General features: G+C 35.1%; 3 protein-coding genes across 5 annotated transcripts; all 3 read left to right on the top strand.

Moving 5' to 3' along the window:
• Positions 1-7512: 7512 nt before the first annotated feature.
• On the top strand, positions 7513-8571 carry LOC121254480 (germin-like protein subfamily 1 member 13). Its single transcript, XM_041154540.1, has 2 exons — positions 7513-7718; positions 7897-8571. Exons 1-2 carry the CDS (start codon positions 7580-7582, stop codon positions 8433-8435), a joined length of 678 nt encoding a protein of 225 aa, XP_041010474.1. The 5' UTR covers positions 7513-7579; the 3' UTR covers positions 8436-8571.
• Positions 8572-10531: 1960 nt separating this feature from the next.
• On the top strand, positions 10532-17679 carry LOC121254478 (probable N-acetyl-gamma-glutamyl-phosphate reductase, chloroplastic). Of its 2 annotated transcripts, XM_041154536.1 has the most exons (16): positions 10582-11003; positions 11222-11329; positions 11460-11516; positions 11872-12012; positions 12804-12911; positions 13099-13185; positions 13324-13374; positions 13497-13568; positions 13816-13935; positions 15113-15173; positions 15269-15349; positions 16292-16371; positions 16463-16552; positions 16872-17000; positions 17104-17249; positions 17415-17679. In XM_041154536.1, exons 3-15 carry the CDS (start codon positions 11463-11465, stop codon positions 17209-17211), a joined length of 1182 nt encoding a protein of 393 aa, XP_041010470.1. In that variant the 5' UTR covers positions 10582-11003; positions 11222-11329; positions 11460-11462; the 3' UTR covers positions 17212-17249; positions 17415-17679. The 2 variants fall into 2 exon arrangements, with proteins under 2 accessions (XP_041010469.1, XP_041010470.1); XM_041154535.1 differs by having other exon boundaries at positions 10532-11329.
• Positions 17680-18222: 543 nt separating this feature from the next.
• On the top strand, positions 18223-22204 carry LOC121254479. 2 transcript variants are annotated; one of them, XM_041154537.1, is made up of 4 exons: positions 18223-18522; positions 19142-19573; positions 21119-21382; positions 21879-22204. In XM_041154537.1, exons 1-3 carry the CDS (start codon positions 18418-18420, stop codon positions 21353-21355), a joined length of 774 nt encoding a protein of 257 aa, XP_041010471.1. In that variant the 5' UTR covers positions 18223-18417; the 3' UTR covers positions 21356-21382; positions 21879-22204. The 2 variants fall into 2 exon arrangements, with proteins under 2 accessions (XP_041010471.1, XP_041010472.1); XM_041154538.1 differs by having other exon boundaries at positions 18224-18522; positions 19145-19573.
• The last annotated feature ends 2061 nt before the right edge of the window (positions 22205-24265 follow it).

Here is a 24265-nt window from a genome sequence, read left to right as displayed (position 1 = left end):
CTTTCAAGAACTCCTACATCTTTATTCCCTATACTTTCTCTATTATATTAAAATAATATTTTTCTTTTATTTTTTTCTCACTTTCATTCACAATTTTAACTACTCACTCTTTTGTCTTTTTCCTCATGTTGAGAAATATCACATTAAACGTAAATTTTAAACATGAAGCTGATTTTTTCCCCGGATACGAGAATAGTTTTGAAATTATTATAGTTTTAAAAATAAGAAATATTCGTCTTTTCCAATGGTATTTTATTTGCAACGAATAAATAAAAAGCACGATTATGGTTTTTGCCCATATCTAATGGTGATCGAAATGATTTAAGCTTTAGGCACACCCGAACGAAACAAATAGATAAATATGCTTTTTTCACATGTTAAGATAAATTACACACTTCATAAACTGCAGATTCATTCTCAAAAAATTGAAATAGTTAATGAAAAGAGAATGTGTACATCTATAATATTTTCTCAATTCTATGTACAAGTACTACTATTGCCCATAGACCAACCCCACAAGCTCATTATGTGTCCACAATAAAACTATATTATAATTAAGAGTGCTAAAAGTGCCCATACACCGGCCCAAAAGTTTAGTACATGTCACCACAAGATTAATCAGAAATTTTTAAAATAAATTGCCAAAACAAATAAATATGACATCGAAATTGCTATAATGAAACTGGTTTTCTCCGATTTTCTCTTACGCCTATCTTAAGCAATTTCTAGTCGATGTCGACTGGTTTAGATATCCATTGATGTTTGTATCTTTTGAAGTTTGATTTTTAATCGGTTAATTGTCTTTTGGCCATATACTAATATTTCTGGATCATACCAACAGAAAAACCCATAAGGCTGCACAACCTGCAAAATTGACCAGTATTGAAATATATAGAACAAAACTACCAACACATATAAGCAAATAAGATCACCAACAAATGAAAAGTACTTCGTAGTTTTGGCAACCGAAAATCGGCCCCCCTCATTATTCCTTGTATGAATAGTTCTTCGACATGCTTTAATACAACAATAACATACTGGGTACTCATTTTGTCAATAGTTTGTTGAGCATGAGATATTGCTAGTGCTACTACGTGACCCAAGCATTGGGTAGTGTTATCTTTTATTTTGCTTAAAATGTGTACACAAACAGTGAGCATAACTAGTACAAACTATATTCCAAAAATTTAACTATAATTTACAAAACCTTGATTGGCCGAGAATGTCCTTAATGGCTATAACAATCGATTGTCAATATTCATTGGTCATCTGAGTTACCTTGCCATGAAGTTTTGCCCATTTTCGTTGTCTACACTTAAGTTTCCCTTAACCCCCAAAAATATCCAAACAATTAACCCAAGAAAGTGGCTTAAGAAAGGATTGGTAAAACATAGGAAGTGACAACATCCTCCATGGCTGCAACAATCAGTTAGCAGTAGTGATTAGTCGTTCAGGTTACCCTCCCATAGAGTATGTGCCAAATTTTCTGTGTCCCTACTCAACTTTGTTATCATCACAGCCGAGAGGGATACACAACCAAAATCAAACTAAAGAAGAAAAAAAAATCCAATGAAAAAATTTCCATAATAGCATGTCTAATCAGCTAAACAATCTTGATCTAAATTGTTAAGCAGGATAAGTCATAGGATAACTTTGAGAATAACAAGCTAAAATTTTAAACACAACTTAACAGCAAAGAGATGAAACTAATCCAACCAACATAACTAAATAGGAGAACATAAAAAATGACAAAGAAATCCAACCAACAAAACTAAATAGCATGCCTAAATCAAAGCAGAACAACAAAACTTACAAAAAAGCACATAAATTACAAAACTGTATTATAAAAATTGAGAGAAGAGGCTTATAATGGATTTTTAATTCAGGCATAGGTAAGCACATAACACAATTCGAATGACTGCAAAACGGTTGCCTTTGTGAAACTTTCACAAAAAAAAATGACCATCCGGATTACTCTGCCATTTCGAGCTCGCCTCATTCACAGAAGTTTCGATTTTACACATTTATCATATTCAATTTAACCATTATCATAGTCTAATTACATTACACATACAGCCCCAATGACAACCTTTACATATCAACAATTAAAGCTGCAAAGAACAAAGCAATAATAGTGAAAAAAAACAAATAAGGAATCAACAACAAGAACCAGAAAGTCAACTGGTGAAGCAACTATTACATCAATAGGAGAGCAAAACCAAGCGTTAGGTTGCCCAAACAGAAATCGAAGAAGCAGATCACACAAAATTGAAAAATATTGTTTCCTTATTCGATTTAAATCTGAAATTTGTAAAAAGTTACCAAAGTTTATGATTCACAAAATCTTTATTGATATTTTAATATCAATTCTGCTATGGGCAATCAGCCCCTGCAAGCAGTGTGCAGTCGGCTCGACGTGGCAATGCCACGTCAATTAAAAAAAGAAAAAGAAAGAAAAACCAGAACAAGAAATGCGGGAAAATGCTATTGGCTTCTTTTCCTTTTCTTCCGTTCTTCTGAGAAGCTCTGGGTTAAATTGGAAAAAACTTTGTTGTTGTTGCTTGGATTGTAGAAAGAAAGTGGAAAAAAAAAAAAAAACTAGGAAAAAGGCTGAGTAGTCGCATGGGGGGTAAGCGTCATCTGTGTTTGGTCTTCGGCGTCGTCATCTGTAAATAAACCAGTAAGAAATCACGGTGGGTCTTCTTCTTCTTCTTCACAGTGCTCTACCATATGGGTCTTAGTCTGCTTCTTCACCGTGTGGTAAGAAATCACAGTTTGGGTTGTGCTTTTAATGTATTGGATGAATTTGCTCTGTTTTGAATCTATTGTCTGAAGTTCTGTTTTGAAGTTTTTTTTTTCAATGGTTAAAGAAATTCTCTGAAAATGGGTTTCGGTTTCTCACAATTGTTTGGTGATGAATGTGGGTGTTGTTCTTATGTTGTAAGATTAGGAAATAAGTCGACAACCCACGAGTTTCCTTTCCCATTCACAGACCCCCTTGCAACTGTGGACTTTATGTTCATCCCTCTCACATTGTTGGCTTATTGTAGCAGTGCACCCTAGAAAGTATGTTGGCTTGACCGGAAACCATTCCTATTATAGCTGAAAAAATGATGCATTCATTTTTTTTGATAGCTATCAATATAATTTTTTAGAGAAAATTACACTTTTTATAACCTCGATTTTTATGTTCAAAGGGTTACACTTGAAGATGAAAGCTTTTGGCCTTGTAAGGAATAAGTGCACAAAGAGTTGAATTCCTTCAGTTCTGCTGCTGCAAGTTTGGCTAATTTAGATATAGATCTTGAAACAGAAGTCAAGGAAATGCAAAGAATTCTAGGGGATGATGTTTTTCTAGTTCTGGAACAGACCTTGATTTAGAATGCTTGGTGTTAACTAGGAAATTCTTTTGTAACTGATTCTTTCGGAAGCTAGAATGTGCAATTCACAAGTTGAAAATTATTATTATTATTCTGTCATGTTCTTGCTCAGATGAAATTGAAAGGGTAAGGTCTCATAAATGCCAAAAAAAAAAAAAAAAAGAAAGAAGAAGAGTACAGATGCTACAACAAACTTCGAACTCCAAGCTTTTCATTTCCAGGTTTTTTAAATTCACACTTTGAAATTGTAGCCCATTGACAATTTCCCTTATCATGCAGTCTTGGATGATGTCTTGCGTGTATATTTATATCGGCTGAAGAATGTTAATTGCTGACAGCATTTTGTGTTGGATTCAGTTTGTCAGCATGGGAAAAGGGGAAGCTGCAATGATATGGTTGAATTTTAATTTCTGCAAATTTTTTTTGAAACTTTATGGATTTAGATGAATTTTAATAACTGTAGGAGTATTGTCTGTGGAGGCTGTGCTGCTTAGGACATGTTGAATCTGCAATGGAGAGTAGCTGCAATGGAGAGTAGCTGCACTTTGAGCAAATGCATTTATGTTAAATTGTATAATGTAATTTAGCTTCATTCCCAAACTGGCCAGAATAGAAGTGGGAGAACAAATGCATTTATGTTTAATTGTATAATGTAATTTAACTAGTATGTACAAGTCTGTGGGTGTTTCATTTAATTGAAAAGTTTGTAAATTTGGGAGAACAGATTGCAATAGAAAGTAGAAACTACAAATATGAGAATTATCTTATGGCATGTATCTGGATTTTTGTATGTTAGTGCGGTAGATTTCATTTGTATGTCAAATCTAGGGGCCATTCAATTACAAGTTGCAACAAGCAGCACGGCAAAGTGGCATTCTAGCTAATTAAGTGATTCACTTGTCTAACTCGAGCACCTTTCAGAAGCTCAAATTTCTTACAATCATCATGGAGAAAGAAAATCCATCTTCTAGGAAAAGTAGTGAAATCTGAAATAATATAATATAAAGAGTTCCAGACATTTTAATGTTAAAACAAATAATCTAAATATTTAAACTCTACAAACATTTTAATTATACAAATATAATTGCAAGCTAAAAAGATTAACAAACTCAAATCCAACTATTACATTGCACTCACTAAATAGCTAAATAACTTCTAACACTTAAACTACACATTCAGACTAAGCTGTAACATAAAACCACTACCAAGTCACTAAGTAACAACAAACAACAACTACAAAAGCCCAATACACCTGGAGTAGCATGCGTGAACGCCTTATTTCAGCTTCTTGCTCAAGAAGCACCGACTCATTCTTCAGAACCTCCTCATTTCTACTTGAAATACTTTCAGTATGGTAATCCCTGATCATTTTATACATAAGGGTTAATGTTAGATTTATAGCAAATGGTTGACCCAAAGTACGTATAGCAAATGATGAAGAAGACAGTGATGATGACAACATTCTAACATGAACCATAATCACAATGGAAAGACACACGTATCAAAAGACACATTCAACAAAAATATCATAACCTCAATATGGAAAATTAAATCCTAGTGAAACATACTCAGACCATAACTCATAATAATTTTTAAGAAGGATTTTAAAATGATTAGAAAAATTAGAAACTAGTGGTAAGACTTTCCATGATGGTAATTATACCTAACTGGTATAAGAAGTAGAAGCTAAACATTGAGCTTGAGATGCATTCCAACAGATGGCAAGCTGAAACACTCTCCTCACTGGTGTTCGCTTATTTTTTAAATCACCTCAACATTGCCTATGGTTTTAAGATGATATGCAATTGTGATACCAAGCTCTACTTAAAACTTTTCTTGTTTAAGTTTGATATAAAGGTCTTTAAGCTCTATTAGTGATATCAGACTTTTTTTTTTTTTTTTTTAAAAAAAGTGTTAGCAATATCAGACTTCTTCCAAATAATGATCTAGAATTGTAAAATCTTCAGAACTCCTAAGTAGCTTGTTGATTATCAGTGCCAATATATAGTTATAAACCTCTTACCACAAAGCCTAATCAACCCGTAATTAAGGCTCAGCAAACTCTAAATACAAATATTGAAATAGGGGCTTTGGATCATTCTATTTGATTAATGAATAAGCCCAAAAAGGATTCTAACTGAGCAATCACAAGTTCCCTTGCCTAGAGGTAACCTTCAACCATCCCAATATGGACTCTCCTAGATTCTAGTCCAGTTATTAGACCCCAAACAGACGCACAAACAGAGAAGAAACAATAAGATACTATAATTTACACAAAGATAAGTGCCAAGAGTTTAGGAACAAAATAAATAAAGAAGAATTTTGTGTCTCTCAGATTCGAACAAGGCATATCCAAAACCTTAATTGACAAACCCAGAAGCCAGAGGAGCCAGGGGCTAAGCCACTTTGTACCTCCCAGTCTAGACTCAAAATCTGTAATATGGATAACAAAAATTAATATACACAAGAACTTGAATGAATACTTCAATAATGTCCTGCTCATGTAATAAAAAATAAAAATAAAAAACAAATTACATCATAGTCGAAGAAATGCTATTACCTAAAAATTCCCAAATAAAGAAATGCAAGATATATGGAAACTCATACTTTTCACTTTGAAGAAATGATTGCCTTCGATTACCAGAGTCCTTGATCACTTTCTTCTAGGGTTAGGGTTTGGAATCTATACCTGAAGAAGGGTTAACGGCGACGACGAAGGGAGACTTCGTGGGAAGAAGAAGATGAAGACAAAGTGAGGATGACGAAGGGAGGGAGGCTATGAGGGAGACGAAACTGAGAGAAGGAGGTTTCGAAGGCGGCTCCGTGTGGGTTGTCTCAGACTTTCATCCCGACACTGAGGGAGGGAGGGCGGCGGCTTCGAACTACAGAGGCTTTGAGGGACGCTTCGAGGGAGGGACACTTCGATGGAAGGAAATGGAAACTCAGAGAGGTGTCTGAAAAAAAAAAAAAAAAAACTCAGAGAGGGTGGGAGGGAGGGGACTACGGGTTTGAGGGAGGATTCGAAACGGAAACATAGAGAGGAAATGAAAATTTTTCAAAACAGTGGTTTTTATTTTATTTTGACACATAAGCGGCGCTTACCCGGCACTTACACCATGCGACTGCATCTAGAGTTTTTCTTTTAATATATTTTTAGGATGAGGCGAAGTCTTTATGATATAGATTGATGAAGTTCCGCAGGTAAAAGGTCGACAAGATAACCCAACTTTATTTTCCTTCTAATTTCTTATAATTATCGGACAGACATGATATATGTACATTTGTACGTTCAAAAGTAAAAATAAAAAGAAAAAAAAGAAGCAGCTAGCCTCACTTTCTCCCTCTCATTTTTTTTTCTTCGCTTAAAATTTGTTTGGATAGTGAAACACTCTCAATTTATTTCATTTCATTATTATAATTTTTTTAAATTTTCATATAAAATATAATAAATAATTTAATTTTTTTAAATCTTAAAATAATAATAATATTAAAAAAATATTCTAATAATATTTTATTAAATTTATCTAAAATTATCTTATCTTATCTCACATTACTATTCTAAAATAAGAAGTGAAAATGACAAAATTAAGAAAATGCGAGGTCCTGAGAGGCTACATGGTCAAGTAAATTAGCAGGTGAGAAAAAATGGCAAGTACCATTTGCCACTTGCCAATCCTGGCAACTTATTTTGATCGATATGATGATGCAGATAGAGATATATAGGTCAAGGGAGGAAAGGATCAACGCGAGAATTTAGTACGTACTGTCAATTCTAGAAGGGAAATTGAGTTTATCTGTTTATGAACCGATCAATGTCGGAGTACTGTTGATCATCCCAACAACCTAGCTGTTAGGCTCATTCCGAATCCACGTACTCCTTTGCCATCACTATATATTTCTTTTTTATTTGTAATAAATTTATTTTCGTGGAAGAGATCGAACAAATACGCAGTTGCGGTTTTCAACATCATGTGTAGTGGTTAGAGAAAGATCAACAAAATAAAAGCCTGATTAATTAATTATAACTACTCAAGCTAGACTTTCCAAGTCTAATCTTACCGTGCAAGCAAAAACATAGACTGGTTCAGTGGCTTTTCCCTCTATAAATAGATCACATGTTTCCATGCAACGTATCTCTCAACCCTCACCCGAGCAGTTCTACACAACATTTTTACTAAAAGTTAGAGACAGCCTCCAACATGATGAAAGGTAGCGTTCTCATGTACCTGCAGCTTGCAACTGTGGCCGTGTTGGCTTTGGCTTGCTCTCTCGCCTTTGCCGCTGACCCTAGTCCTCTTCAGGACTTCTGTGTTGCAGTCGACAAGTACGATTCTGCCGGTATGAACACTGTCTTATTACTACATTCTTTTGGGAATCATTTTAAGCATCTTTACTGATTTCCTTATCTGTAATTATGCTTGGAGACGATATTAACTGCATAACATAATACTCTCAATTATGATGGAAGTTCTACTGTTCCTTCGTGATAGTAACGAACTTTTGTTTCTACATGCAGTATTTGTGAATGGAAAGTTCTGCAAGGATCCAAAGGATGTCAAAGCCGAAGACTTCTTCCGCTCGGGGTTAAATGTTGCCGGAGACACCTCAGGTCGACAGGGGTCGAATGTCACCACCGTTACTGTGAATGAATTACCAGGCCTCAACACCCTAGGCATATCATTGGCTCGCATTGACTTTGCACCATACGGCCAGAATCCTCCACACACACATCCCCGTGGCACTGAAGTTCTATTTGTCTTGGAGGGTATACTGTACGTTGGCTTTGTCACCTCTAACGGAGATGGAAACCGCCTCTTCACCAAAGTTCTAAATGCCGGAGATGTCTTTGTATTCCCAATTGGTCTTGTTCACTTCCAGCTCAATATCGGAAAATCCAATGCCATTGCCTTTGCCGGTCTCAGCAGTCAGAATCCGGGGGTTATCACCGTAGCCAATGCAATTTTCGGATCTGAGCCTCCCATCAATCCCGATGTTCTCACCAAGGCCTTCCAAGTAGACAAGAATCTGGTTGAATATCTTCAGAAACTATTCTGAAAATAGATATATATAAAATAATAATCACATTAATGAACCATTAATTAAACAGTTCTAATAAACTGAAATTTTCTATATATGTATCCTTTATTGTAATGTCATTTGAATAAGTATAATGAAATAAGACGATTCCTTACGTACTCTCTCATTTCCTTAATTTCTCTATTCGAGTTGTGGCAACGTACGCTTGATGTAAAAGGAACGAGTATTGTAGTAATTCTGATCAAGAAATAAATTTACCAGTTGTAGTACTGCATAGATCCGTCATGTTTTAATTTTGTTTGTTTTAGGAAAAAAAATGGATAGAGGATATGCACTGACTTTGGCTTCATCATCTGCATTGGAGTAATCAAATACAAATAGTTTCAAATATGAGCTACAATATTTCTAAATGTTTCTTTATATTTGAAGATATACTATTCATATTCAAAAGTGATATTTTATTCTAAAATATCAAATCCATGGTTATTGTAATTGCAAAATAGGTCGAGGAAATAAATTAGTTGAAAAATAATAATTTAAATAAAAATTAAATTATTAATTAATATATGGTTAGTATATTTGCAAAATATGAAAAAAAAATTATAAATATTATTATTAAAAAAATAATATTATATTATTATTTTGACTAATCCAATGTGGGGTTATGACTTGAATGATTTTGAATTTATAAAAATACATACTTTTAGTTAAATTTTGGACATGACTTTGATGAAGCCAATGCTAAAAGCCATCCCCAAAATAATGCTCTTACTTATTATCTGTTAACTGGATTCCCTATTTGTCCTACACTTTTCTTTGAGATAATGTTATTATCATTGATTTCATCAAAGTTATCTCTAAAATTTAGCTAAAAGTATATGTTTTCATAAATTCAAAATATTCAAGCCATAACCCCACATTGGATTAGTCAAAATATTAATATAATATTAATTTTTGTTCCTACACTAACCATATATTAATTAATAATTTTATTTTTTATTGAAATTATTGTTTCCCAACTAATTTTTTTCCTCAATCTAATTAATAAACAAACACATTTTAGAATAAAACGTGGGAAATATTAAAGTAGTTGGATCTGATATTTTAGAATAAAATATTACTTTTAAAGATCAATAATACATCTTCAAATATAAAAAAAATACTTAATACTGTAACTTATTGTTGAACCTACTAGTATTTGACTACTCCATTTCAAATGATTTCATCTCTATTTCTTTAAATTTTAAAGATTGAACTGGCATTTGGCTAAGCTTGTTGCTCTTACGATCTCGTTTGTATTTAAAGATGAGTTGAGATAATTTTAGATGAGTTAAATAAAATATTAATTTTAATATTATTATTATTTTAAAATTTAAAAATGTTGAACTATTAATTATATTTTATATAAAAATTTGATAAAATTATAATGATAAAATAAGATGAATTGAGATGATTTCGAATTCAAAGAAACTTTATTATCTTAACCGGATTTGCTATCCGGCAAATATGGGATCCAGTTATTTGCCCTCCAGTAGTTAACATTGGCTCTGAAAAACGTATAGACCCAAGTAGCCAACCACCATTCATCTCGAAGCCCGCCCAAAGGAACGTTAAAAGGACGACAACAAAAAAAATAATAATAATAATAATAAATCCAGTGCATCTCTTTCCCCCGTTTCTCTCTCTCTCTCTCTCTCGCGCTATCACTTTCTTGATGGGATTTGCTCTTCCGGCGATTATTGGGATTCTTGATCTTTAACACTTTCTTAATTTGTCCATAGACTCGGGTCCAGTGCCAAGAAGCCGGCAGCGACTTGCTCTCTTGCTGGTGATTCTGCATCATATATATCGAAATACAAAAAAAATCTGTCAAAAAAATCATGACGCATTATTATCGAATCAGGTCATCAAATCGGAGCGTCACACTAACAAATCAAGCTCCACAAATCTAATACTATATTTATCTATGTCTACATCAATGCCTGTACCTGTATGAGTGCATGTGTATTTTGTGTATTGACTACAGAAGTAATCCGAGGCTAATATGGATTAGGAACAAGATTCTTGTCTTCTTCTCCCTCTTGAATCTTCGAAGGAAGAATTTTCTTTATTTTTCTTAGATTTTTTTTTTTTTTTTTTGTAATTTTATGTTATTAGGCAACACAAAAAGATATCCTAAAAATTTTGGGAATTATGAGCCAAACCTAACTGTTTTAGAAGTTTGAGTACGGACAATTCCCCCGCACGACCTCACCGCCGTTGCTGTGCCACGACCATGCTTTCACTAGTCTGCAGTTCCTTGAAAATTCATTTTTAGTTAGCAGGAAACACTGGAGCACAAGAACTAAAAAGAAGAAGTCGTAATGATTCAAGAAATCTGAGTTAAATAGGGTTCCGGTCTTGAGAGAGAAGGGGCGGGGGGGCTTCAGGAGAAAGAGAGAGTGACTGAAGGGGAGATGGCTTCTTGCGGGAGGATGATTTCCTCAAATCGGTTCTACCGTGTTCCGCACAAATCACTTACGTGTCAGATTTCTATTGAAGAGGGTAAAATCAAACTTCACGCCGCATCCTGTTGGCTGTTTGAAGGTGACTCTTTCTCAATAATAAAGTGTCAGAGCTCAAACACCTCTGACTTTCTTCCCAGACTCCACTGTCTCTTTTCGTTCCATTCTCTCGAAGTGTTACCCTCTCCTTCCCCCTTTCCCCTCCCTCTAAATCGAGACGATTGTGCCTTCTTGATAGGGTGAGTCCTCCAACTCACTTTCATGGTTTCACCTGCTCCTTGATCCATTTTCTACTTCCAGATTCTCTTGGGCTTTCGCTAGTCCAAAAGCACATTTTATTCCGTCTCCCAAAACAAACGCTATTCTGCAAATTGATTTTTGCATCAAGTTCTTAAGCACCCCATAAAGGTGAGATCTCTTTATCCCGACATATACGTGCTCTGTGTATAAATATGTGTGTGTGTGTGTGTGTGTGTGTGCGGGTCTTGGCGACGATTGTGAGATTCTATGGTTTTGAAACTCTTGCTGCTTCTGACAGGACATGTGGACTGCAAACTTCAGTTCGATTTCTTTTGGCACTGGATGCTTTGGGAAGGTTTGTCCTCCCACCCCCGGAAAAAAAAAAAAAAAAAAAAAAAAATTGTAGTTGAAGAAAGGAGAGTTATAGTTTTGTATTTTGAATATCGAAGTACAATGAATTGGGCCTGATGCAAGCACATCGGTTATATGAGCTAATTTTAATTTTCAGAGACGAGAACAAGAAAAGAAATTAAGAATTTCTTCGCTTTTCTTTTTTCCATTTTCTTAGCTACCAAGCTGGGAAATTGTAAATTTCAGTTTTTATTTTCTGGGTTTTAGCCTTTTTACTTGGAAAAAACATAACATGGAGAGATCATGGAGTTTCAAAGTTGGGACTTAAGTGTTTTATGAGTTATATGATCGAAATGCAGGACGGAGCAATTATTACAAAGGTTAATAAGCGAAAGGAAGGGAAGATATTTGTCAAATGTGCTGTGAATACCAAAACCCAGAAACCAGACAAGGCAGTTCGGATTGGTGTTCTTGGAGCTAGTGGTTACACTGGTTCTGAGGTATGGTGCTTCATGTACAACCCCTTCTAAACATATTTATGCTGGTTCTTTTGATCCTCTTTGGGTCTATGTTGTGTCCGTTTTGGTGTGAGTTGGTGGATAGAAGCTATTTGAAGCTAAAACCATGATAAATTATTCATGGGGCTAACTTGCTTTTGATTTTTTTGGCTCAGATATGCTGATAATTGAATATTAACTCTAGGATTAATGCCATTGCATTAGATATATGGATTTCCTTTCTCTTTTCCCCCCCTATCTTTCTATTATTTTTCCTGAGTTATTATGGCGGGGGGTCATTGACTTTAATGGGCTAAATGTCCATGATTTTCTATTCTTGGTTGTAAACTCTAGTTAGGAACCTCTCATGTATACATTTTGTGTACTTGGGCTATACCTTCTTTTCTTATGAACAAAACTTCTTGATTACCTATCAAAAAAATATTATTTTTCCTGAGGAATTGTCATTATTGGAAATGAAGTAGGCATCCATTTTGTCCAGAAATAATAAGGAAAAGGCATTGAAAGAAGATATTAATTTCTGTCAATGTAAAATTTTAAAACATAATCTGTTGTGCATACATAAATAGTTACCAAGAGGGCCTTATGAATTCCTTAAGAAAGATGTTACAAAAGTTGGAGATTTTTTTTTTTTTTTTTTTTAATTTGATAACTTTACCTTGTTGCTTTGATGTCTACCTGTTGGTGACAGGTTAGACAATTTACTACTGTTAAGCCATTTCCAACTTATTTTCCCTTTAAAATGTAAAAATGTGGGTGATCATTTCTGGCAGATTGTTCGGTTGCTGGCAAACCATCCACACTTTGGCATTAGTCTGATGACTGCTGATAGAAAGGCTGGTCAATCGATTGGATCAGTGTTCCCTCATCTGGTCTCACAAGTATGACTCTTTCCATAACTGAATAAAATGTGTCTGTGGTATATTTCATTTGGTTGCACTTTTACTTCCAAGGGTGTTAGTTGAATAGGGGAGGTCCAACATAATTTGATGATGGTGCTTCTTTTATGTCTTGGTTTTCAATACTTAATTATGAAAATTCAATGGTTGACTTCCTCCATGTTTTCAGGATTTACCGGATATGGTTGCCATCAAGGATGCCGACTTTTCTGATGTTGATGCTGTGTTTTGTTGTTTGCCGCATGGGACCACTCAGGTTTTTCTTAGTCCCTTACATTGGTTGTTCCATAGGCCAGAAGTTCCGAGGCCTAATGAATGTTTCTAAAGTGGAAATTCATTTCTTAGTCTTTCTCTCCTTTTACTAATTATTTGTAGGATTATCTGTTAATCGCAGGAAATCATCAAAGGCCTTCCTAAGGGTTTGAAGATTGTTGATCTTTCTGCAGTAAGCTTTGCATTACCATTATTTAAGTCTGGCATTGTTACAGTTTTGTTTAGATGCATCCCATATTAAATCCAAAACTGGCTGTTTTGCCTATGTCAAAGTTTGATGATTTGATTTCACAGGACTTCCGGCTGCGAGATATATCTGAATATGAAGAATGGTACGGTCAGGCACACAGAGCACCAGATTTGCAGGTGGGTTACTCTGTTATTCTGTGTTCTTAAAAGTGTCACTCAAACTCAGTGTCAAGAATTTATCCCAAAATTTTTTTCTTGGAGAGGGGGGGGGGGGGGGGGGGGGGGGGGGGGGGGGGGGGGGGGGGTGGGCGGGCGGGGATGGGATGGGATGGGCTGGGGTATTAAAACATTGAACATACCCATCCTTGGCATTATGTACTCCCTTGTTTTTCATCTAATTGAGTATTTCATCACCTGGATGCAGAAAGAAGCTGTATATGGTTTGACAGAGATTTTGAGAGAGGAGATTAAAAGTGCACGTCTAGTTGCTAATCCTGGTTGTTATCCAACATCCATTCAGCTTCCTCTTGTTCCATTGATAAAGGTTTGTGTTCACCATTCTGTGTTGTCATTGATTTCTCTCGTGATGGTTGGGTAAATTAATTTTGCATGTCTTGATTGGTTGGCCACTACATCTTCGAAAGCAACTTGTGAAAGTTGTGCTTGAGATTGGTTGAATAGGAATTAAGACTTGAAAATATACGTCAATAAGTTCAATAGATGCGCACGCGTTTATATATATATATATATATTTTTTTTTTTATAAGTAAGAGATAAATATTATTGATATGAATGAAATAGACATAGCCCGTGTACACATGAAGTATACAGAAGAACACCTAAATACATTCTAAGAGCAATAAATTAAAGACAAGAAATCATGAACATTGTGCCCATTTAGTACATATATATATATGCTGAGATCTTTCAAAGATAACAAGGGGAGAGGAAACATATACGCTTAGAAGCTTCTCAAGAAAACAAAGGAAGAACTAAACACTTAATGTTCAAAATAGAGTTTGAATTGAATAACCTTGATACAGTTTAAACTTTAGACAAGGTATTTGATGATAATCAATTTATCGATTTATTTGACTAATTAATGTTGGAACCTTAGCTGCTGTAATCATTCTATAATTCTAATATGAAATCAGTTTTCTGAGTTGAACATATTTAGGGCTCGTTTGGTGAGTGAGATGAGATGAGAATTTTGTGAATAGTAGTAAAGATAGTTTGCGAGATAGTTTGAGTTGAGTATTTTTTGGGTTTTGGGAAATGAGAGAGAAAAAGTTGAATAAAAAATATTATAAAGTTAAAATATTGTTAGAATATAGTTTTATAATATTATTTTTGTTTGGAGATTTGAAAAAGTTGAATTATTTTTTATTTCTGGTTTGAAAGTTTGGGAGAGTTATAATGATTATGTTTGAAAATTTTGTATTTGAATTATTTTTATAAGATCTTTATTAATAAGCCCAAAGCTGCAACCCAAGCACATATGTATTATGCAAGAGAGACACCTAACTAGTAGAACCAAACTTTGATAATATAGGTGCTTGAAGTACTTTAACTGCACACCGTTTGATTTTCTTTTTTCAAATTTGGAGGTGCATGGTTTGTGAGTTACATGGTCACACTAACCTGATGCTGGCTAGGGCTCCCATTGCTAACTTCTATGCTTTACAGTTTTGATGGTTTTCTGCATACTTTTTGGCTTGCAGGCTAATCTCATTCAATATAGAAATATTATTATTGACTCAAAATCTGGTGTGAGTGGAGCAGGTTAGGGTTTGTTCACCTTCAGAAAATTGACAATTATTAGTTAAATGTTCTCAATGCATGGTTTCATGACATATGCTAACTAGTTTACCATGTAGGGCGCGGTGCTAAGGAGGCAAATTTGTACACTGAAATTTCTGAAGGCATTTATTCTTATGGGATGACCAGGCATCGCCATGGTAATATTTTGATCTTCAATTTGAATATGAATATGGAGTACTATTATTATTCATGGATCATCGTGCCTTTGCATGTGTACTAGGACCACGTGTTTAGATGTTCAGCAATTATTCTTAAAGGACAAATAAAAAAGAGAAATGATATTTGTAGTCATAGAGTGCACAAGCGCCGTGCACTCCTTTTGAAAAAGGAGTGCACGGCGCTTGCAAAACTCATGACTGTATCTAGCATTACTCATAAAAAATTGAATTGGAGGCATCTATTTGCCCTAAAAAAGAGAATTGGAAGGCTTTGCACCTTTTTCAAGAAGTTGAATGGAAAGATCAATTACTGATTGAAAATAATGGTATTACTGGTCTACAAATAACAATCTGAGTGTACTTTGTTAAACATTAAAGAGATGTTATCTGGTTGATCTAGAGACATTCATGATTTTCTAGGAGAAAGTGGCCTGTGTTTGACCATGATATTTAATGACAAGTTAAAGTTTCGGGGCAGGATGTTCAATGACCAATCGATGACTGAGAAAATGCCCTCTTCGATCTTTTAGTTTACTGCTCAGCTATGCAAGAAGAATATCCTGATAAACTGAACCATTATTGTTTCTGTCAGCATCCAGTTCTGTTACAGATATGGAAAATTCCCAATCAGAGAAAAGTCTAGTGCTTATTCCATTTTGAAGCAAATGTTTGTTGGCCGATGAAATAAGCTTTAGGTGGCCACGTAATGGGACATAATTGGTGGAACTTGTTTGTTGATTACAAGCTTCCGTTTGATGCTTTATGTTTTTGAATTGGTTTATCTTCATGTACTGTTTCTTTCTATTTGACAAAATCAGAATCAATTAATTTTTTAAAGTTCTCATGATTTTTCAAGGTCTAGAGTGAGTGCATTCTCTTTTATCAGATAAAACGAAGCAATAACCTTTATATGGCTTTCAGTTCCAGAAATTGAACAGGGACTCTCCGATGCTGCGCATTCAAAAATAACAATCAGTTTCACTCCACACCTAATGCCAATGGTAATGGTTACACCTGATTTAATTGTGTTTCTCTGTCCTTTGTAACTCTTTCTGCTCAGAAAGGAATTGTGTTAATCCTCTTGTGTTCTAGAACCGCGGAATGCAATCAACTATGTATGTGGAAATGGCTGCTGGTGTAACAACTGAGGATTTATACCAACAATTGAAGATATCTTATCAGGTATACCATTTGGACTATTGTTAAACTAGCTGGCTACTTGAATTTTGATGGATCAACTATGGATATCCTGCATTTCCTCTGGCATTTTTTTGGACTGGGTTCCAACCAAGCATTTCACACAATTTTTTTTTTTTTTTTTTTTTTGGGGGGGTGTTTCAAACTCCAGACCTCTATTTTGAAGGCTGGGGTTATGCCAACCAAGCCACAGACCTTTGACAAGCATTTCACACACATGGTTTGATGTATATACTGCCTATTTCTTGTCTGCTTGCTTTGGTAATCTATGGGATTCTGAAATTCATTTAATTTTTTATTGCAGGATGAAGAATTTGTTATTTTGTTGGAGAGAGGAGTTGCCCCTCACACTCATAATGTTCGAGGATCCAATTATAATTTAATAAATGTCTTTCCTGATCGAATACCAGGAAGGGCAATAATTACTTCAGTTGTATGTTTGTATTCATCCATCTCTATGTTAAAATTACTCCTTATGTACAGTCATTGTTATCCTAGGGATGATCATTGGCTAAGCCTTTAGAACATATATGCAGATTGATAATCTTGTAAAGGGAGCATCAGGTCAAGCTTTACAGAATCTCAACATCATGTTGGGATATCCAGAAAATACCGGGCTTCTTTACCAGCCCCTGTTTCCTTGAGAACTCGTTATTTCCATATTCGGAAAGAGTCCAAGCATGTGAGTCTCAATTCATGCATAAACTATTGTGTAGGCTCAATGGAAAGAGTGGATTTATTCTTAAAACCATGATGTGTGGAAGCTTTTGCACTTAAACATGGAGTTTGTAATGCAACCCGTTTGTTTGAGAGGCTAACAGGTGGCATTTCATTGATTTTGTGGCAGGAAATTATGTTGCGGAGCATCTCTTGGCAGTTCCTCGCGGTTTCTGAGTTTTGAAGTGCATATAAGAATAATGATCAAAGATCAAAGACTATTGTTATCTCATATTAGAAATAATGTGTGTTTATTCGATGAACGTAGGAAATAATGTGCATTTTTTGGGATTAAGACTCTCCTTTGAACGGAGGATGCCCCGATTTAATGCACGGTAGTTTGCTACTTGAGGGTGAACATACCTAATGAATGCATGAGCGTGCATGATGAGCCACATGATATTATTGTTTGGATACCAAGTCTTTTACCCTACGAGACTGATGGATGATAATCAGCACATGATAATTACGATCTGAATCATTGACTTTGCAACTCGAGCATGCATACATATACATAATTAGATCGATGATATATTGAGTAAGAAGAAAATGAGCGGATTGACAGACACAAGTGGACAATGGGGCACTTTGGAGTTTGGAGTCGATCAATTTTAAGGCAGAAAAAGAGAACTTCTATTTACTCCACATTGTTGATATGATAGAATTTAACTTGTAAAAGGGTCCATATCAACTTACAAGTAGGATTACTTCTTGATTACATCTTTTTATTTATAAATTTATTTGAAAACTATGGGTTAATTTTGAACTGCCAATATGAAAATATGATGATAAAAAAGTTCTCTAATTGCTGCTCTAATTCGGACGTTGTGTTATAATCCAATTCCAACCTACGCCAGAGGTGGGACGTGGTGGGGACGGTACTTTCCGAGTAAGGTGCAGGTGCACGCGTATTTAGCCAATGATGCCGGTACCGAATCAAGGCTCCACTCCTTAAACCCTCCGACTCCAAAATCCAAACGCTTTCCCTCGAACACTTGGAGATCCGAAAAGGGTTTCAAGAGCTTATCCTCGCTCCCAACGCTCAAACATGGCGCTTTAGTGCGAGCCCATCACCCAAATTCCTTTAAAGCTCCCCAAAAAAGAGAAGGATTCATACTTATCACAATTCAGAAATGACAACCACATATCCCTCTCACTTGTTGTCTGCTTCCAATCATCTCCATGCTTCCACTAAAATGCTCATCAGAAGTCACTCTCCTCGGCTTCAGGGGTTCAAGGTAACGCTTTTTTCTATAATTATCTGATGGAATGAACTTTATTCCAATTCATGCGTCGATTTTTGCATTAAAATTTACCTGGTTGTTTTAGTTTTGAAGGTTTATTTCTTCGTATTTTTTCCAATGGATGCGTTTGGTTACCTGAAAAGGTGGGTTTAAGAACCGGGTTAAATAGCAAAGTAAAGTGGGTATTTGATTGTTTATTGGTCTGTGTTTTATTGGTTCCACGAGCGAGCGAGCGAGAGGGGGAAAGGGAGGTTACGTTAGAAGTGGGTACAACTCGGGTCTCTGTAAAGGAATGAGTTTAAAAACTTGCGCAAGTGATATGTAATTCGAACGAGTCTGGGTTTCATTGAAGCTGAATTTGCTAGTCTTGGGTTCAACTTTCAATAAATCAGCTGCATTTGTGATGGCGTGGATAAGTATGTCCATGTTGGCTGAGGAAATAAATTTATAGAGTCCGCATCTTGCATTGATACTTCATGAAGTTTGTAATTTTTATTTTCTGCCATGTAGCTCTTTCAAAAACAGCTGAACTAGTTCAGACTGAATGCTTTAATGGGTTGAGTTGGGTTTACATTCGTTCTTGTATAATTTTATTTTATTTTAATTTTTGTAGCAGGGGTCATTGCGGAATGTTAAAGAGAAAAGCTGCAAGTTGAGTGTTAAACAATTTAGGGCATTTCAGAATACTAGGTCCTCGATATCGTGTGCAATAAATATGTCCGCAGGCCAGTCAGACGATCCTGGGAAATTAAACTTGGAACATCTTATTGACAAGGCAAGAAAATTGTGGGACGGTTGTCCTCAACCAGTCAAGAGATTCCCTTGGAACAGAGCACTGGATAATTTCATTCAACTCATCCTTGACCTCATTTTGGCAGTTGTCAAATACTTATGTGTTCCCTTACTGGCGGTTTCCTCTCTTAGTGAGATGTCATACTGTGCACATGAAAGAAAGCTTTTTCTTTTACCTGTTCCAGTTCTCATTGGGATTGCTGTTGCTGGGGTATTCCGAGAGACAGCCCTAGATATATCTCCACTTCTCAAGGTAAAATTGTTATCTAGCATCAATAGGCTCATTAGATTATCTTACATCAGTTGGTAGAACGTGGGAGTGTTCAATTGAAACATCTTCTTATGCTTATACACATGGTGAAAAATGGCACCATCTGTTGCTTATGTCGTTGTGATTAATTGGCTACGTGTTCTGGAAAACTGCGTTTTTGCCACATTTGCAGCATTTTCTGACATGAATGGAGGAAAATGTTTCTTGAGGGGTATTTGTTTTGGTTCCATCCAATAGATCTTGCATAGATTTTTGGAGACAGTCCAATGAGCTCTAGCTCAAATGGCACTTCTTTTCCCTAATAAGGTGTAGCGTGAGATTAGGGCTGTAATCAAGCCGAGCCGAGCCGGTCTTTCGCTTGCCGAGCTTGGCTCAATTCAAAATACTCGAGCTCGAGATTTTTATTTATTCTTTGTTCGAGTTCAACTCGGTAAGCTAAATTCCCAACTCGAGTTTGGCTCGAATTGTTTATTTATTTATTTATTTTTAAATAAGATTTAATAATTAATAAATTAGATAGATAAAAAATAAAAATTCTAATATTGCATTTGTACAACTAACAAGTAGAACCTCTATTGAATTATAAGATTCTAAAAATTTATAAATAATTAATATCTAACTAGTTGATATTTATCCATAATAACAATATATTATATGCCTACATAAATATTAATACATACACATAATATGATAGCATATATCTATTTCATATATGGTTCCCACATACTAGTATATGAAATTATTAAATCTTATCGACTAATTATTGTACAAATTATAAAATATAGCTATGAAGTATATTCAATATATAGACATAAGTAATTAGGTTACATATTATATATTTAATTATAAAAGGGCTATGCTTATATTATTAGTTAATACATATATATATATATATGTATATATACATAGGTGTATGTATATATTTATCAATATATGAATGAGTTTTAATCGAATCAAATTAACAAGCCGACTCGGACATAAACAAGCGAGCCTTAACGAATCTTAGCCGAGTCGAGTCGAGTCGAGTTTTGTCAGGTATGTGTCATTTACTAATCGAGTGGGTATCTGCTTTCACGGGCGAGTTTTTTTTTTTCATGAGTCGAGTTCTATTCGAGTTTAACAAGACGAGTACCGAGCGGGCTATCGAATAGACTGGTTCATTTACAGCCCTACGTGAGATTATTGGTTTACAAACCACAAGATGCATGTGTGACTTTACATTAAAAAAAAAAAAAAGGAGACCATTGAAATCTGATTGATGACAGTGACTTCAACAAGTTCTCTCTTTCTAATTTATATTTTTTTTCTTTTGTTACCACCAATATAAACTTCTCATATCTTTTAATGTCATCGAAAGCCAGATACCCTATGGTGCAAAAGTTGCACAGTTTGTCAGTAGCTGATTTCGGTAGGATGAGCCTCATTTTTTGCGATTTCAGACTAGAGAACTTTTTTCTAGGGACAAAACAATTGGAAGTTCTGGTTGGTTGTCTTCTTGTTATAGTTAACGTTTTGTTTGATTTTCAGGATGCAGAAGTTCCCTGGCATCTGATTGCCATTGCGACTTTCTTCACATTTCTCAAATTGCTGGGACCTTATTACCCCTATTGGGGGCGAATTTTTATTCCACACTTTGCAAATGGGGGGTTATGGAGGACTCTGTGGTTTGCACTTTTGTACTATAGACGACCCCAAAAGGAATCAACAAAGACATTGCAGGAGAACTCTGGAAACGGAACCCAATCCGAGCTAAATAAGCTTTAATTCTAGCAGGCGGAATATTTGGATCAGGTAATTGTTACTTGGACAGGCAAAAATGCGAGTGGTACAGTTATGGTGTTTAGGCATACCTTGCGATCTCACTTTATACAGTGGGTTCTGCTCCCTAAGTGCGCCATGTGGTAAAACGCCGATGCCCACATCTGAGAGGGGAATATATACCAGCTGGCTAAAAAGTCGATTGGTTTTATATTTGTCATAGGAATGTTGACTTGTGATGAAACTAGCTGCTTACACGAGCACATAGCTGAACTTTGAATCCTGCCGGAGTAAGGCTTCTTTACACTAGCATTTTGGGTTAGCTCATTGGTATGGCAGTGTGCCATAAAATCCATTCCCCCACTTCTACCTGGGCCATTTTTTTTTTTTTTTTTCTCTTTATGAAAGTTTTGTTGCTTCTTCTTCTGCTGCTGCTGCTGCTGCTGCTGCTCTCTCTCTCTCTCTCTCTCTCCAAGTTTCAGGTTCTGATGATGAAATAATTTTAGATCTCACTTTTGATCTGATACAGGTGTCCTTTATCAATGAAGATTATAAGTGATAGGATTATAAAAGCCATTCATCGAGAAGATAAAAGTAGGAAGCAGCTTCTGTCAGAAGATTGGTTAGGTTGGTGCTTAGGCTGGGTTTGCTGATTGCTAGACGTGTTTGCTAAACTAACAGGGTCTCTGAGTGTGTTCCTGTCTGTGTGAACGGATGCTTGCAGGAAGCTTTGTTGCTGACTATTATAAGCAAATCTCGTTTTGGGTCTGGTATAGCATCTTAAAATATATGTTGTAATGCAAACAATATTAACATACCAGATTTTCATTTATCATAATGTAGTCATTTGAAGTAGATTTTATGTATTAATTCTGAGGATATGCTATTTTTATTTTTTCCTTATTTGGCACTCACCTGAGCCCATATTTGGCTTAAGCATGATCGTTGTAATCTATCGAGGCTGTTAGAGACATAAAAAGAACCCACAAACTGACGTGGAGCAGTGTCAGTGTTCCGAGTTAGTTTTTTTTTTTTCATTTTCCCCCTCGTGCCCGTCCACTCCTCCCTCCTTCCCCGCTTCCTTTCCCAAACCCTCCAGACCCTCCCTCAATGCAGCCCAGCACTGCCACAGCCACTCACTCTAGAGCTTAAAGTCACTAGGCACCTCCTTGAAAAATCATGAGAACTTTAGACAATTAATTGATTCTATTCTAATTTTGTCAAATAGAAAGAAACAATAGACGAAGATAACCAATTAAAAAACATAAAGCATCAAACTGAAAGCTTGTAATCAACAAACAAGTTCCACCAATTATGTCTCATTACGTGGCCACCTAAAGCTTATTTCATCGACTAACAAATATTTGCATCAAAATCGAATAAGCCCTAGACTTTTCTCTGATTGGGGATTTTCCATATACATTCTCTTCCACGAATTTGTTTCAGAATCAGTTAGCCTCGATTGGGAGCATTCGCATCTGGCTTGGCATAAGCATCAGTTTGCCAAAATACGAGGAAAAGTGACTAGCTTTGGCCAAAAACCATTCCACATCCGATTGAGTAAAATAGGGAATGATTTTAAGTTTCCAACACTAACTCCCTAAATTTACTCGGTAACTGCAGCTCCTCAAACCCAATTTTATTAATATTTATTAACCCTCAATAAAACCATTATTTATTTATTTTTTGATTGGTACAAAACCATTTTATTAATCCTCAATATATTTATATGAATAAAAATAAACTAAATGGTGATTAGAAGAGCAAGTCCACTCATAAATTTTTCACCAGTAAAAACAGACAAAAATTGTTAGGGTTGAAAACATGAATGTTAGAAAATGAAAAAAGAAACCTCATTATTAAAAAATATCCGATTTTGCTACAATTAGAATTTGATTAAAAAAAAATGTTACTTATGAGGAGAACCTTTTTTTTTTTTTTTTAAACATGCTCAGTTGGAAAAATAAGATTTTTTAAAATATTCTTGTTACAAAATTACATTTTTGAAAACATTACCGTTCAAAGATAAATAGTTTAAATTCTTTTTTTTTTTTTTAAATCTCATTAGAGATGAATTGTGGAAAACACAACGAAGACAAATAATTTAGTTAAAAAAGTATGACAATAAATGAGTTAAAAAATAATAATGAAAGATTATTTTAATAGAATAGAGAAAGAATTGAGGGTGGGATTTAGGAAGTTTGGGAATGAGTGTAGTTAAAATAGGGAAATATGATTTTCGAGTAAACTTTGGCAAAAGTTTTAGGGAGCTCAATGCTCTTACACTTCGCTTCACTAAGGGAAGAGAATGATTGACCCATCTACGTTACAGAACTGGATGCTGACAGAAACAATATGGTACAATTTATCAGGATATTCTTCTTGCATAGCTGAGCAGTAAACTAAAAGATCGATGAGGGCATTTTCTCAGTCATTGACTGGTCATTGAACATCATACCCCGAAACATTAATCAAGACTCATTTTATCAATGAACGAAAAATAGAAAGAATTGGTACAATCAATTCTCATATGCTAGAGGGTTGAAAAATCCAACTGCAAAGCTGATGCCCAACAAAATAGTAATTATTCTATAGGCTAGTTTTAACAGATAATTTATAGAGAAGGAAGACAAGAGAATTACCTAAAACACAGAAAACGAGTCTAATGTCCAATTCAAATTGTCAAAATCCAAGAATGACAAAATCAACCCACAAACCGGGTTGTAATAGCAAAAAATCGACCATATTAGAATTTTACCAAAAATAGCAAAATCTCAATAATCACACCAAAATTAAATAAGTAAAAAAAGAATTAATCTGCCAAAAATCTGGCTCAAATCGAGTTTAGAATCACTTCCTAAACGATAAAGGAAATATTACAATAAAAGGTAAAAATAACAAAAATAGGGATTCAAA

This window comes from Juglans microcarpa x Juglans regia, chromosome 3D (assembly GCF_004785595.1).
Source record: "Juglans microcarpa x Juglans regia isolate MS1-56 chromosome 3D, Jm3101_v1.0, whole genome shotgun sequence".
NCBI lineage: Eukaryota > Viridiplantae > Streptophyta > Magnoliopsida > Fagales > Juglandaceae > Juglans > Juglans microcarpa x Juglans regia.
Note: the sequence above shows the minus strand (reverse complement) of the source record. Positions and strands in the feature narration are given on the sequence as shown.